Below are 16,010 nucleotides of genomic sequence, written 5' to 3'. Positions count from 1 at the left end.
ATGTTTTTGCTCTTATTCTAAAATGACAATATTCCTACTAAGCCGTTTACATGGCTAGTGAAAATGAATATTTCACCTATATTCCCGTTTACATGCAGCCCTGCATACTCTGATTAACATGCTCTGACATGTTGTTTATCACGTCAAAAAGAAAAGAAATGTGTAACGGCTTGAGCTGCTTGTCATTTTGCGTCTTTGCGTCAAAATAGCATTTTTTTTCTCGACTTGTTGGACTGTGCAATCACAGCCTCCCTCTTTCATTCCTTCAACCACCTTCTTAAAACAGTCAGTGTTGTGATATATTCAAAACCCTGTTCATATCAAAGTCTTTCATAATGTTTCAAAGTTGGTTTGTTTCCTCTTCCGGACAGAAATGTGGGCTTCTCTTTTGAGCATGCATCTCTGCTCCAGCCTTGCAAACTGTTGGCAAGTTGATTTGTGTACAACAAATCTATGACATTACACAGAGCCAACCACAAAAGGCTTTGTGTTGCTAACGGTGCAATCCCAACTGAGATGCATATTCTGAATGGGCTGTATACATGCCCAAATAATGCAACTGAAACCCAAGTTACACCAGCATATCCCACGTCTTAATCAGAAAATGCTAAATTCAGAAAAAGGATTAATCTGGACTATCCAAATGGAATATGTTTACATGACCCACAACAAATTCAGTTGTTTCTACTGTGAAAAGTTGTGGATGGTACCACAGGAACTGTTCATAGCATCCCCATTTTTGGTCCCACATCTGTTGGGGTACCTTGCACACAGATCTGATACTAAAAGGTGGAGCTGTGAACACTGCAAAGAATTTTACCCATACAAGGGATAATGGAAGAAGCATAAGGAAGACATATGTAGAACGACAGCTGAAATACTGAAAAGGCTCTTGTGCGAAAAGAGTAATTTAGTGAATGAGGTAGCACTGACCATTAAAGTAAATCACTGGTCATTTGTTGCCACTGTCTCTCCCATGCCTTGCAGATGTCTCTGCTCCTGGCTGAGCAGGAGAAAGAGCAACAGCGCCTCCGTCTGGTCAGCACATGGAATCACACATATAAATAGGAGACGACCAAAAATGTGTTTTTTAAAGCAACAACAAAACCTGTATTTTGTTGTTTAGTTAGAATGCACTACTGATGAGTGTGTGTGTGTGTGTGTGTGTGTGTGTGTGTGTGTGTGTGTTTGTGCATTTTACAAGCTGGAGTAGACAGAGAGAAGACTGAAGGAGCAGGGCTGTGCGGCCTTTGAGTGGGGATGCTTGTGGGTGGAACTGTAGGTCTGTGAGTGACAGCCATCATGTTTTGAGCCTGTCCTAAGCCCTGCTCACACACCATCTGAGCATAGGTACCACCATGCTCACTTGTCATTGTGTTGGAGTTTGTATCAGTGGTGGCAAAAAACTGCACAGACAGAAGAGTATTGTAGTTAATTAACCCTGGAGAAATCGAGCCAGAGGTTTTTACTGCACAGGAAAACTCTTCATTTATAAACTGGCACCATCACTTGTGGCTTCTTCACTCGCAGACTGCTGAAAACAGAGAAGGTCAAACACCTGTGGCAGACGGTCACGGTGAGACAACACCCTCACAAACACACACAAAATGCACACTTAAAACCAACCAATGAAAAACCAAAACAATAAATGGATCATCATGTTTGTGACTGTGGGAAAAACTGTATATATCTGAATGTGCACTGTGTTTATGTGTGTTTAGGATACGCAGGATTTCATCCGTTCATTCCAGACTGAGGCTCCACAGAAGAGAGGCCCCTGCTCAGCACAAGATCGATCCCTGCAGGAGAGAGTTAAAGCTCAGGTACTAATGTGTAGTTACTGTCTGCAGACAGCAGAGGTCCATCCTTCTTCATGCGTGTGTCCTCTGTCCCTCCAAGCAGAGAGGAAGCTACGAGACATGGTAACCTGAAAATCAATCAACTACGTAGCCATGTTTAATCAGAATAAGTTGACATTTGCTGCTTCTCTTTTAAAGGAAGGCCTGAAGGAAAGTTAACATGACACATGTTAACATATACATGATTTGTTAATGTTGTTTGTAACCTATAGTCAAGAGCTGTTCTTATTTAGCAGCTTGATTACCAGATTTACAAAGTGAACCCCAAGGAAACCAAATAAAACAACAGATATTATTAAGTCAATATTTTTGTAACTAATTTTTACAAAATTTTCTGCTTCAGTCCATCATCGGCAATCAACCTTTCAAACCAACATTTTCACCTTTTATTAAAGAAAGATAGTTTAAATAAAAGTTAACAACAAAGAGATCCATTTTGCATCTTTATTGTAACCTACTGGTTTTTGCTGCAGCTCTGTAAAGTTACAATGTTGTCATGTAGATGGCAGAGTAATATTTTTAGTGCTGTCATGCTGATTTGATCACGTTCTAAATGTCTAGTTGACCAATCAGGTTGCCTGATCAGATCTACTTGTTGTATAATTGTGTTTTAACACTTCTACCACTACCACTGCTCCTGCTGGAGATACATTCCTCACTCCACTCCTGAGAAAATGTTGCTATCTTGCACATCAGTGAAGTTTTGTTGATTTTAAATAATCAGCTGTACATCATTTTAATCAGGCCAGAGGCAACAGTGAATGTAAATGTTCAGGAACTGGTACACCCACTTGTTCTCTGCGATTCCACACTGCCTTTATACGTCTGCGTCAGTATTATTCAGTGTGTTGATGGTGTGTAACATTGCTGTATGCTCTCTTTTGATTTTTTTTTTTTAAATGCCAAAATGTCATGTGTCACAACCAATCAGAGCGTAGGAGTCTCTAACGCAGCTGCTCGTTAACTGCAGTCAAACTGTCAAACTAGGTGGAGCGCCCTGAAAAACAAAACATCTGTTGTGAAGGAATGACCTGCCCCACTCTCCCTATGATATGATTTACATATTATGCAAAACATCTTTACATATCATGTAAAACATCAAAGTACATCATCTCCCAGGTCATGGACCAAATACACTCTCCATTCTTCGCTTACTGACTTCTTACTTCTTCTCAGGTGGGTATAGTTTCACACAAAAAGATTTTATTTTTACGGTACCACGATAAAATGTTTTGGTTCCATCTGTCTGAGGGTCCTTAGCATGGAAATGTTTTGGGGCTCCTCACCAAACTACATTTCAAGCAGCTCATGTTGCATCTTTTTAAGGACTTTTTTTTTTTTTTAGAAGACCTGTATGTGTGTTAAAACTGTCCCTATCGTGTACGCATCATTTATAACTTCCAGGCATCATGGCAGCATACTTACCGCTAAACAGACTCTTGCAAAAAGAACAACCCATTTGTCCTGAAGAGAAACTTACATTAAGACAGACACTTGCTAAACACAGGGTATTTTACTGTAACATCATTTGAGTGTAAGCACGTTGAAGGGCAGAGAGGTGTGCTCTCTGGGCTTTCCATGTAGGGTCGTGGAAGATGTTTTCTGTACAGACCTGATGAAAAGCAAAGAGGCCCCAGAACAGAGCCATACTGCCAAATGTAATAGTGCAAATGGAAATAAAGTTTTTTTGACTTAAGTGTTCCTGACTGAAATAACATTAACAAAGGCTCAGTCAGTAATTTGACTGTCAGACTGGTGTGATGATTGCAGATGACGTTCAGGTTTGCAGTGAGTGGGACAGTGGGAGAAGACGAGCAGGGAGGGAAACAAGCAAACAGACCAAACCAAAAGACACCAAGCACACGTCACCCAAACAAACACACACAGGCAGGGGTCACAGTTTTAACTGACACATTTATTTGTGTATTACAGTCATCCTCAGTGTATTTTAAATCCAAAAGAGTGGCACACATCTTAAGATCATATGGAGAGGGCCTCATCAACACATTATATGAAGCAATATGAGGCGCTTCTCCAAACAAAGTTAACAAGGTTTATCAGTATTTCTTTGAGTCACAGTGACTTGTGTCATGATACAGCAAAATCATTTTATATACAGGCATTTTTTTAACATTAACTTTTACTAAATGTACAAACTGTTTACAAAATCATTTAGAGCAGAATATAAAATACAATTACAATGTATGATATTACCTATTGAACCTAAAAGATCAGATGTCACCTGAGATGAAGAGATGTATGATTGTTTTGGACCAAAGTTACTACATATGTTTTAGATACATATGCAATGTCTGTTTCTTTCACTTGTTTCCCGCCAGACTCGTAACCGTTAAAGTGACACAATTATTTTATACACACATGCTTCGAAAATACACCCCAACATGCACAGACGATCATAACACAAGATAACAATAAAAACCTGCACCTGGTGGAATAAGGTTGATAATTTTTTATGAGACAAGTCCTTAAAGAAAAATGTAAAGCTGTCACTGTTTTCATAGTAAAGAAAAAACTATGAAAGTTGCAGAGTTACAAAGTGCTCTTAACTTAATCAGTGTGGCCTTTAACTGGTAGAAAAGATACTGTAGTTCCTACATTGGCTGTTGATGACTTTGTTGCTGATTGACAGTGGCACGGGATACGGGATAAAATGATCAATAATGACACACAACACTGATTATCACTCCTGATTTAAGCTGACACAGTAGGACAGCTGTAGTCTGAACTAGGCATTAGAACTTCCTTATGCAAATTAACAACTCACCTGATGGCACCAGGAAAAGAGATGCAGAACTTGTGGTTTGTAAAAGAACAGGGAAACTGAGGGGTTGTTGATGATATCTATAAAGTTGATGGCACGGCAAGCTACATCTACTATTTGTATTCACAGAACTTGATTTACAGTTTTCTACGTAGACTTCGGTTGTTTGGTGCCTGCAAAAACATAATGCTAATTTTCTACAGAGCAACAATAGAGTCCATTGTACGGTACGGTATCACCAGCTGGTTTGGGAACCTAAATGTCAAATCAAAAACTCAGATTCTCAACCTGGTCAGAGTAGCGGGTAAGATTATGGGTCACCCCCCCCTTAACCCTCAGGAACTGTTCAATCAGGCCGTCATCACTCAGGCAAAAAACATTCTAAATGACAGTTCTCATGTTTTGTTCAACAAATACTCACTAATGCATTCAGGGAGAAGGTACAGGATTCCCTTATGTAAACACAACCGGTACAAACATTCCTTTGTCCCGTTGTCAGTCAAGCTCATTAATGAGCAAATGTAAGCAGGTATTGTGTACTGTGTATTGCATATGGTGTATTAGCACCTTAATGTGTACTTTTTTTCTGTGTACGGTGTATTTAGCACCTTTACGTGTACTATTTTCTGTGTATGGTGTATTAGCACCCTTATGTGTACTAGCACCTTGATGTGAACCAGCACTTTAAATATGTACCAGCACTTTAATATGTACCAGCACTCTAATGTGTACCAGCACTCTAATGTGTACCAGCACTTTAACTTCAACGAGTAGGCATGGCAAATTGCACAGCTCAGATGAGCAAATATCTTTTTGCACATTGGTCCCTATCTGGTTACCAGTATGTTTTTTTTTTAGATGCTGAATGTTTTACTGTCTTTTATGTATTTTTGTTTGTATGTTTCGTGCTGTTTAAGCAGCAGTACTCTGTCTCTAATCCAGATTTCTCCCAAGGGAGACATATAAATGGACTTTGACTTGACTTATATAAACAACCAAGTGTTTTTCAGCATTTTTGGCTCTGTTGCTGCGAGCGCTTTAGCCCTCCAGTCACTCTAGTATCTCTCATAAGTGTTTGGTACAGGCACAAGCCAACCATCCACATACTCACATTTACACCTGATGTCCTCTAAGAAGAAAGCTTTCTGCTGACCTGTCCTTTCGACTCTCACAAAAATAGTCTTAGATGCATTGTTAGGATGCATGTCGCTGAATATAGTATCAGGTTTGATGTCATACAGGTGGACCACAATGATTGGACGAGCCTGGCACAGACAGTTGGATGTGCACACACAGTTCTCTTTAATAAGCAAAATCAAGCGTATTTCTCCATAGCAGCCGTTCTTGAGTTTAATAACACAGTCCGTCTTGTCTGACTGGTTACCGTTTGTCGATTGATAAACAGTGTGTCCATTACTGTAGCTGTCATAAGCTTCTACCGATCTGACAAGAACTGGCCGTTTTAAGAGCTCTTCTATTGGTAGTTTTATGGATCCTGTGAGATCCAGATGGCGTGATTTTCCAAGCGGTTTGTCAGAGCCATTGCCATCTTTTACAGGTGTGAGCTTGGCTAATAACTCACCAAAATCTGATTGTCGGCTAAAAACTAAAGAACTAAGGTGTCTGGGTATGAGCTGCCAAAAGAGAAACCCCTGGCAAATTTGTTGAGGGTCATTACCTATGCCATTGAGCACTTCCCTCAAATATCCATTGTTTCTCTCAAAACTAAATGCTGATGTTGCCCAGAGCAGCCCCCAGTTCATCACACTTTCTCTGAGGTGGATTAACTGATGGCAGTTGAAAGACACATTTTCCTCACCGTAAAGGACCTTCATGTCTTTTACAAAGCGTACCAAAGATTCATGGGCCACCTGAAGGTCATGTTGAGATATTGATTCTTGTAGGAGAATGTGAACGCTGAAAGACAAATAAAAATAATGTTCCAGAAATGTAGGCTGCAGGATACCTGGCAGGACACTAATCGCATAAAATAAAAGGAACGCTCGCCACTCTGATGCTTTCCATGTGTCCCTACACTTCAGTGGACGCGGAGATCTGTTTTTTTTACCCAATGCTGATTTTAGACTGAGAAGTCGGGAGTCAATTTGTGCAATCTGTTGACCTACATACCAGGGTTTCATCGAGTTGACTGGGTCCAACCACAGGAACACAAGTTGCTTGGACACACCAAGCAGAACCGAATGCAAGTACTCAGGAACAAATCCAAAAACAATGTCAAACAAGGGAAGTTTGGAAAGCAAGGAAAAGCCTTTTACCCCATTTTTTGGGTCAGATTCTCCAGCCTGCATTGCATTATCTTTAAACATTTTGTCTGACCTTGCCTCTTGTTTCTCTTCATCATATGGGTAGGACCTCATGGACCCACTGCCTTTTTTGACCATCATGCCAGGGTGCAAGCACCAGTCACAACCATATTCACCGTTGAATCGTTTGCAATTCCGGAGGAGTGGCCTCGCAACGGCATCAGAGGAGCAAACCAAGGAGAAGACTTTTGAGAAGTGAACTGTATCATTGCTGTCGCTCCACTGGAAGGGATTTTGGGCTAAGTCAGAACATTCATCAACAAAAGGCTTTAGAAATGTGTTCATCTCAGGATTTCCTTTGCCAAACCAAAGTCCTGCAACTATCACATTTTCTTTTCTTTGTGTGTAAGGAAATTCATTGATAGTAAACTGAAGGGGCCAAAGCGAGTATGTGTCTGAGTTATATATTGGTACGCCATCACAATTCCATGACAGTGTAAGGTCATCAGCAGCCAATGTTCCTTGTTTAAGCAGATTCTGGTACATCCTCCCATCCATCACATCTTTAATGCCATCCCCCTGGTTGACTGTTTTTGGTAACAACTCAGTGCCATGGTTCTTGAGTATGTTTTTCAGAAGGTCTTTCAGTGATGCAAACAAAAAGAAGTCTCCATTTTTAGTGCTGCTTTTTTTGTTGAACATTGTACCACATTTCAAACAAGAAGTATCATCAGGATTTTTTCCCATGTAGTTTTGACAGCGAGGGCAGTAAAATACAATAGACAAGACAGGAGTCTTATCAGACGGATACTTAGATGCAACAGCCAGGTTAGGGCAGAGAAAATTCAGTAGAGCCATTAAGTCAGCCACTGCTGTAGTTAGATGGTGACGCAAAATGAAGAGAATCACAGCAAGTAGGCCTGTGCTCGAGGTACTGTTGGGCATTGGCTCTCCACTCTGCAAAGACACAACAAATATTTTCATATGCATACAGCGAGTCTTACACGTCCCAGGGATGTAATTATCGCAGATGTATACATTGCAATTAAAGATACATAAATCAAAAAGGTGCTTCAGGACATGTCTGAGAATCATCACATATTTAAATTTAAATTTAAAGTAATCCAGTAATAGTTGTTTGTCACTCTGATATAGCAAACACCAAATGCTAATAGCTAATTTGGCATACTTGTAGTGGTGCTAATTTGCCAAAATGTAAGCAAATATGGGCTAAAGAGAATGAGAAAGAGAATAACAGTAATTCTTTTGGTTGTCCTATTGGCTCTCAATAAATCAACATGTTCACATCCCAACTCGTCAAATAGCACTGCTTTGTCAGTGGACCTACAAGTCAAAATATGACGCACCAGGTAGCCTCCTACGTAAGTTTGGGACATTCAAGGATGGTGTCTCAATTAACGCTTGTTACATGCACTGAGTCTTTTCAAACTACATTTCTGTATTCACAGCAAATGTACAGTTTTTGCTCATTACATACATACAGTCTTCTTCAAATTAAACTAACTACGTAGGTAAAACACATTTTTACGTTTATTTCCTATTTTCTTAATTTCCTAAAATACACATATCTTGCTCCAGATGGGATTTAAAATAAAGGAGGACCAGCAAGTTACAGAAAACAGTAGTTTAGTATTAATGTCTAATCATTACTTGGGTGAAAAATACCCACTTACTCACTCCAGACGGAATTAAAACCTCTGACCAGCGCATGTAATATTAAAACCACCTCACCACCCAGACAGAAATAAATCAAGTCCGATCTGAGCTTTACAATAAAACTTCTTACCATTTCATTGTCACGATCTGTGTCAGATGTTGAAGTAGACTCAAAGTGCCATGGAAAAATAGTTGGGTCCTGCGTATGAGAACATCTGATTAGAACCTGCAGTCTGCTCAATTAAGGTGAGTTATCAAAACCATCTCAAAGTAGGCGGCTCTGGCGGTCGCAATCGTGGCAGTTCCTGACTCCGTCCAACTCCTGCCTAATCAAAAATGGGCAAAGAGGCGGGCAAAATGAAGCCTGGTTGCTTAAACTCGCCCACCTCGCTCGAAGCTGCTAAGTTAGCTCAGGCTAACAAGCTAGGCTAACATGCTACGCTACTTTGGCTAGCCCTGTGGTGTTGGCTGCTCCCGCTCATGCTTCCCCTTGGTGCCAGCTCCCTCACGAAACAAAATATAGGCACAAACACGGCTGAGAGGTCTGGTTCAATGAATTGTGAATTAGCCAAGATGACGTCTAGCAGACAGCCAGCGACTAGTTAGCCACCCATGATGGCGCCACCTGTCACTCAAAGTGACCACGCCCTTAATTATGCACAACTTTAAGCCTTAATAAAATTTAAACGGATGAGTTACAAAAAAAAAACACCCCCGTACAGTTGTCATGAAAGGAGAAATTAGCTATAGAGACCAAAACCGTAAACCAGGCTGTAAACATGTTTATTTCTGCTGTAAAGCTGAGCATTTTAACATGGGGGTCTATGGGCTTTTCTCCCCTTTTTTGTTTTTGGCACTTTCACATTGGCTTCACTCGTCATCCCTGGAGGTTGACGGTTTGTACCGTCCCCATTTTTGGTCCCCCTTCTGTTGGGGTACCTAGCACACAGATCTGGTACTAAAAGGTGGAGCTGTGAACACTGCAGTCTGTTGATTGGTCAATAGAGGACGGTCACTCTGCTCAGGGCTGAGTTGTGGCTGGTTTTGAGGCTCATGTAACCACTGTTCATACTGTGGAGAGTTAGCAGACTGTAACTATAAAATGAAAGGATGTTTTGCTGCCTCTTGCAGCAGCTGGAGTCTGAGAAAAAAAAAACTTAATTCACTCTTGACACACTGAAGGCCAGAGTCCATGGGACCCTTTTTGAAAACCCCCAGCCATACTTGTAAAGCTCAGTACCAGAACCAAGTGGCTACCTGTCAATATGCCTAACTCAAAGCCACACCCAACCTGCACCTGTGATTAAACACACACAGGCTACAGTCATTTACATGCAGCTGTGTTCTCCATTCTTGAATTACAAATCCAGCAGGGGAAGAGTCTCTTTCACTGGCTGCTCTCGATGCCAGGATGGCAAAAACATTCTGCACAAAATTACTGCCAAGTTAGGACAGGAGTTTTATTAGTAAACTGTAACTACAAAATGAAGGGATGTTTTTTTGCCTCTTGCAGCAGCTGTGGTTGGAGTAAAAAATTAATTCACTGGGCCGACTACCACCAATTTTTAAGGTGGAATGTTAACTTGCCAACATGAATCAATCAACACACCTTAAATGTTCCATATGACAACTTTGTAGTTTTTACTGTAGTTTTTTACTGTACTGTAGTTTTTATATGACATACACTTTAGGTAATGAGTGGATCTTCAAACTTGTATATATATTAATTATGTTATTGTATATTCTTTTGTCCGGGTGATGTGAACTGCATATATTGATTGATCATATAAAAAAAGCGTGCGGAGCATCGTTCCTGTGGGCTACAGCAACACTAAACCCCCAAGCTTGCCTTAGAAGGGCTAAATGCACGCTGCAGCCTGGTCTATTTTGGTCTGAAAATGTGGAAACTCTAGGGTCTAGGTACCATGTCTGAAGGGTTACTTTTGGTTCCAAAGGTACCATTCCGAAAGTGTTTGCTGGAAACGGGGCTGTAGAACCCTCCAGAAGATATTAAACTTGCTCCGACTGTGGGTGTAGTGGAGGGTATATGCAAATATACAGGCTATACCCTCCTCATTTTCTGGCAGTATACCAACCTATAAGCCAAAAGCCATTGGAATATATAGAAGAGAACACCCACTTTCTCCCCAGCAACCTACCCATCTACCTATCAGTACACCCACCTTATCAACTACCACTACGCCACTGCATGAAAGCAGTATGGCTGTGTAAGAAAGCAATTTAGTGTGTTTTCCAAAATGTGAAACTATTCCTTTAAAAGAGCATAATTTAAGTGTCATTCTGTTCAGATTGCTCGTGCGGTCACAGCATTTACCAGTTCAGGGCTGTCCTCTTGGTCTGAATTTGTGTCAGTTTCAGTGTCCATCATTTCAGGAGTATAAGCAAGCTTTCTTTTCAGGGTCTGCAGTGTGGACAGATGGTTAGATTTTCTTTACAAGCACATACTGCTACCTAAAATTATTTTTCACTTGTGATTTCAACTAAAAGTTTGACATCAAATCACTCTGCACCAGTACGCTACTTTGTCTTTTCCATATACAATCCTAACTTTATGCTTTTATGTTTCAGTGTCTGTAATCTCTCCTGAGATGTTTGGTTGAGTAGTTACATCTAGCTGTTTTTTTGTCTCTGTAAGGTACTTGCTTGTAGTGTGGTGGGATCTAACTAAAGTACCAGAGCTGCTGCTGTTCCATTAAAAAAAATAAGATTGACAGTGTTGGATATTACTGGAGAGGTATCTGCATGCATGAGGGATGTGGGATCATTCTTGTGTATGACAGATAATGTTATTGCTGAGAACTAATAGAATTTCAGTGTCAACGTGTCTATAACATACAGTGGCACATTACCTCTAAGTATTCTTTGAGTCTCTTTCTGAATTTTACTCTTGGTCCAGTTTTAGGAATCAAGTCATTCAAGGTGCCTGACTCCTCAAGACATAGGAAAGTGTCCTTGTCAATGCCTTCATCTAAAATTAAAAGAAATATAAAAATGAAACTTCAATAAATACACAGAATATGTACCATATCAAGGATATGGTTGTTTATCATGAAACAAGCAGGCTTAGCTAATATCACTGAAGCAGAACTGTAACAGTGTTTTACCTTCAAATCTCTGAATCAGCTCACTGAGATTCCATTCAGTTAATTTATCCCGGACAAAATCACACGTCTCCATGGAATTCCACTGCAAATGTGGGAAACAGACAAATGGTCGAATCAATTCAGGCGTTTTATTAATCACATTACATCACATCAAGGATTTCCTACCAGTGGCTGGAAAAGACTGGACTGAAAGACACAGAAGCACTAATCATGGCAGCACAGGAACAGGCACTTAGTACAAGATCAATAGAAGCAGGGTCTACCACAGCAGACGGGACCCCAGGTGCAGGCTGTGCAAAGATGCTCCTGAGACAGTTCAGCACATAATAGCAGGGAGTAAGATGCAGGCAGGAACAGCGTACATGGGACGCCATAACCAAATGGCTGGCATAGTGTACAGGAACATCTGCACTGAGTGTGGGCTAGAGGTCCCAAGGTCACCTTGTAAGGACGTTGAGAGTGACAGAGCTAAGATCCTGTGGGGCTTCCAGATCCAGACTGACAAACTGGTGATGGCTAACTAACCGGACATCTTGTTGATCAACAGGCAATGGAAGAAGGCAGTGGTGATAGATGTAGCAATCCTGAGCGACAGCAACATCAGGAAGAAGGAACACAAGATGCTCAGAAAATACCAGGGGTTGAAAGAGGAGCTAGAGAAGATGTGAGGAGTAAAGGCAACAGTGGTGCCAGTGGTAATCAGAGCACTGGGGGCTGTGAAAAATATGTCAGCTGAGTAGTCCATAAAGAGAACAAATCCCTGTACTGATTCTGTCATCTCTCTGCTGTATGTCCTTCTTTTGCACATTTCTTTTTAAGATGACTTCAGAACTTCAAGGTCCTGAAAACAAGCATGTTTTCGAAAGGCAGTATATTGGTACAAGTAGAGCACATTACCTGTAAGTATTCTTTGAGTCTCTTTTTGAATTTTACTCTTGGTCCAACTTTAGGAATCAAGGCATTGATCCCTGCTGAATCTCCAAGACTTAGGAAAGTCTCCTTGTCAATACCTTCATCTGGAATGGACGTCAAACAAAACTGATTAATCTTGATGATGACACCTTGGGTCCTGTTTTCATAAAGAGGAAAAATAAATGTCTTTGTCCTGATTCTGAAGTGAATCATTGTAAATACACACATGTCAAGGGACACATTTAAAATTCAGGGTATGAAGATGCTGAACTTTAAAAGAGTTATGTTAGAGAGTTTTGTCTCGCTGAAGATGAAGTATAAAACATCTTACATCGTCATGACAGTAACCCACAACCAAGCTGTTTACACAAAGGATATGTCTTCAATTTCAGTGGCATTAACTACAGTCCTGACTGTACTTACCAACGCAGACTGGTTATACAGTACCTTCAAATTTCTGCACAAACTCACTGAAGCCCCACTCAATTAATTTGTTCTGGACAAAATCAGATGTCTCCATGGCAATCCACTGAAAAAATGATCAGCAATTAAAACTGATGTTAATATTAGCAGTGTTATTAAACATTCTCAATGACATACTAACATTTTCAAATTTAATTCTCAGATGCCAGACCTCAGGGTTGTTGGTTTCTCAATAGGTGCTCCAAAACTATGGAGCTCCATTCCTCCTGCCATACATTTTTAGTAATGCTAGCAACGTAGTTGTAGATTTAGCAGCATCAGCCTGTCAACCACCTTGGTCCAGACTCAAACATCTCAACAATTATTTAAGGTATTGTCATGAAATTTCATAAAGGCATTCATGGTCTAGTCTCCAGAGGATAAATCCTAATAATGTTGGAGACCCTCTGACATTTCCTCTTGTGCCACCGACACAACATGTTTTGGCTTTAGTGAAATATCTCAACAACTTTCAGATCGATTGCCAGAATGTTTGGAACAGACACACAATTACTCATCTCCCTTTATCAGTGCCTAACCCAGGGTTTCCACTACATGTAATTGATCGTGGCGCACCGCCACGGCAAAATAAAAGCCGCCACACCTTAAAAATTAGTTGTTGTTGTTGTTTTTAATGTGAAAACAATGTTAAGTAGTATATTGTATGAATGGATATATAGGTTATATTAAAAAAAAAAAAATTCACAATCGAATCCCGTGCCATCGAACGAAGCTTCGAAGCTTCGAAGCTTCGAAGCTTCGAAGCTTCGAATTTTTTGGGTCAGCCCTAGTGAAGACAGACCTGAGGAACAGGCTGCAGGGGGACCATCTGGCAGCATGCCTCCTACTCAGCATCAATGGGCCACCTCTGGTTGAGTTCCCATATCACAGAGCATTAGAACTCTTTTTCAAAAAAGCGAGAAAAATAATGCTCTCAGCCAGGCTGCAAACTATGCCATTAGATTTACAGCTGTACAGTTGTGCAATTTTGTTTTTTTCCAGTGTTCATGTTCCGCTGGTTGTGGACTCAGTTGAAAAACAAATAAATAATTTATTCATAAACATTCTTAGTTGTCATAATCATACATTTTTTTGCTGCCGCAGCGGCCACAGCCCCCCTCCCCTACAGCCCACCACCACAGCTTCAAAAAATCCTAGGGGAAACCCGGCTAACCTAAATTGATTCAGCATGTCTTTAGAACCCTTATGTGACTTCCTGTCTCTCTAGGAGTGTGCTGACTGTATTTCCAAAAGTTTTAAAAAGTACCATTTATGTCTGGGGGAATTCGTCTGAGATATGTATAAAAAAAATGCAAAACATTTTACAGAATATTTCCATTTGATACGATGGTGCAGCCATGACAAACAAGAAGTTTGACTTCAAATCAAGGAGACTGAAAAATTCACACAATTTACAGTGAATATACAGCTTTCAAAAAGAGCTGGGACAAGACAATACACAGAAATATGATACTGTAAGATGATTTTTATAACCTTAAAACTACTAGGGGTTAAATGTTGGCAGAAGGGTACTTCACTTTATGCATTGGACCAACATTTTTTTCATTTATATTTCTGTTGGGATCACTGGGCTCAACAGATGACTTGTTTATTTGTGCAACTTTAAACTGGACATGTAAACTAACATTTCCTGTAACTTCAGTCCATGCCAAATGGCAGCTGAAGTCTTTTGTCTTCAGACAAAGACCAGCCAAATAAACTTGTGTGTGATCTATGACATTATCAGGCCAACAAGATAATTAACTCTCTGCTCTTCGGCTTCTTGCTGCCGGGACTCTCCACAGAGGTCATCGAACACTTGGAGCTCTTGCGACCTTACCTCATTTTTTCTCACCTCTGCTGCATGAAGCAGCAAAGAAAAGACTCTTTGCATGTGGACTGTTCTCAGCAGACTCAAAAACTCTTCAAAATGGTGGAGGAGACCGGACAAGCAAGTGCTCCAGACAGTGCTGGGCTGACAGCTCAAACCAAGCCAGGCCAGCCCATTGCTGTTGAAAAGGGGTAAAAGTTTGCAAGGTAACTTACCAAACAGAGGATCACAAAGCCAAGTTCATGCCAAGTGCTACCTCTGTAGGGCCAAGAAGGACCAGTTTCCTCTGGCCTGCACTGCTGGAATACAGTACAACAATGACTGCACTGGAACCACAACTCTTCTAAGCCAGATCACTGCTGATGAACAACACAACAAGCAGCTCCTCCCTTCACTCATGGACACACCTCTTTATCACTCCCTCCCTCACTCACATGAACACACACACACACACACACACACTATTCTGTGTCTTAAGTACATTTAGTTGAGGACATACTGTGTGTTTTCACCTTTGCTTTTTGCCAGGTCTATGTGTGAAAAGTTTGAATAAATGTTTTTGGAATCCTACTTGCTGCCTGTTTAATGTTATACAAGACTGAATTAATCCCCAACCACCGCTGTGTCAAGAACTCTAAAATACCTTTATCTTTACTTTTGATATGGTAATTCTGGCCACAGTTAATATACGGTTAGTATTTTAATTTTTAGTCAAAGTTCCAAATTGGTAGTTAAGTATATTGTAGTAGACTGACTTAATTAATTGGTTATCATTTGTCCTTTTTGCCACATGAGGTATTATTTAATTGGATAATTATTATAATATTATTTATTGGAGTTTTATGGTGGTTGAAGGAGCATGCTAAAATGTTTCCTAACTTGGCAGTAATTTCGTGCAAAATGTTTTTGCCATCCTGGCATGGAGCGCAGCCAGTGATAGAGACTTTTCCTCTGCTGGATTTGTAATCGAAGAACAAGAAAACCCACCTTCATGTAAATCACTGTCGCCTGTGTGTGTTTAATCACAGGTGCAGGTTGGGTGGGGCTTTGACTTTGACATATTGTCAGGTGGCCTGTTGGTTCTGGTAGTGAGCTTTA

At 40.5% G+C, this 16,010-nt stretch overlaps 1 protein-coding gene across 2 annotated transcripts; it reads right to left on the bottom strand.

Moving 5' to 3' along the window:
• Positions 1–3,753: 3,753 nt before the first annotated feature.
• On the bottom strand, positions 3,754–15,333 carry LOC117268682 (uncharacterized). 2 transcript variants are annotated; one of them, XM_078161589.1, is made up of 8 exons: positions 15,128–15,333; positions 13,067–13,148; positions 12,605–12,723; positions 11,708–11,789; positions 11,453–11,571; positions 10,918–11,004; positions 8,713–8,781; positions 3,754–7,862 (listed from the first exon to the last, which is right to left on the bottom strand). In XM_078161589.1, exons 2-8 carry the CDS (start codon positions 13,137–13,139, stop codon positions 5,697–5,699), a joined length of 2,715 nt encoding a protein of 904 aa, XP_078017715.1. In that variant the 5' UTR covers positions 13,140–13,148; positions 15,128–15,333; the 3' UTR covers positions 3,754–5,696. The 2 variants fall into 2 exon arrangements, with proteins under 2 accessions (XP_078017715.1, XP_033501214.2); XM_033645323.2 differs by lacking the exon at positions 10,918–11,004.
• Positions 15,334–16,010: the final 677 nt, after the last annotated feature.

Source organism: Epinephelus lanceolatus, chromosome 18 (assembly GCF_041903045.1).
Source record: "Epinephelus lanceolatus isolate andai-2023 chromosome 18, ASM4190304v1, whole genome shotgun sequence".
NCBI lineage: Eukaryota > Metazoa > Chordata > Actinopteri > Perciformes > Serranidae > Epinephelus > Epinephelus lanceolatus.
Note: the sequence above shows the minus strand (reverse complement) of the source record. Positions and strands in the feature narration are given on the sequence as shown.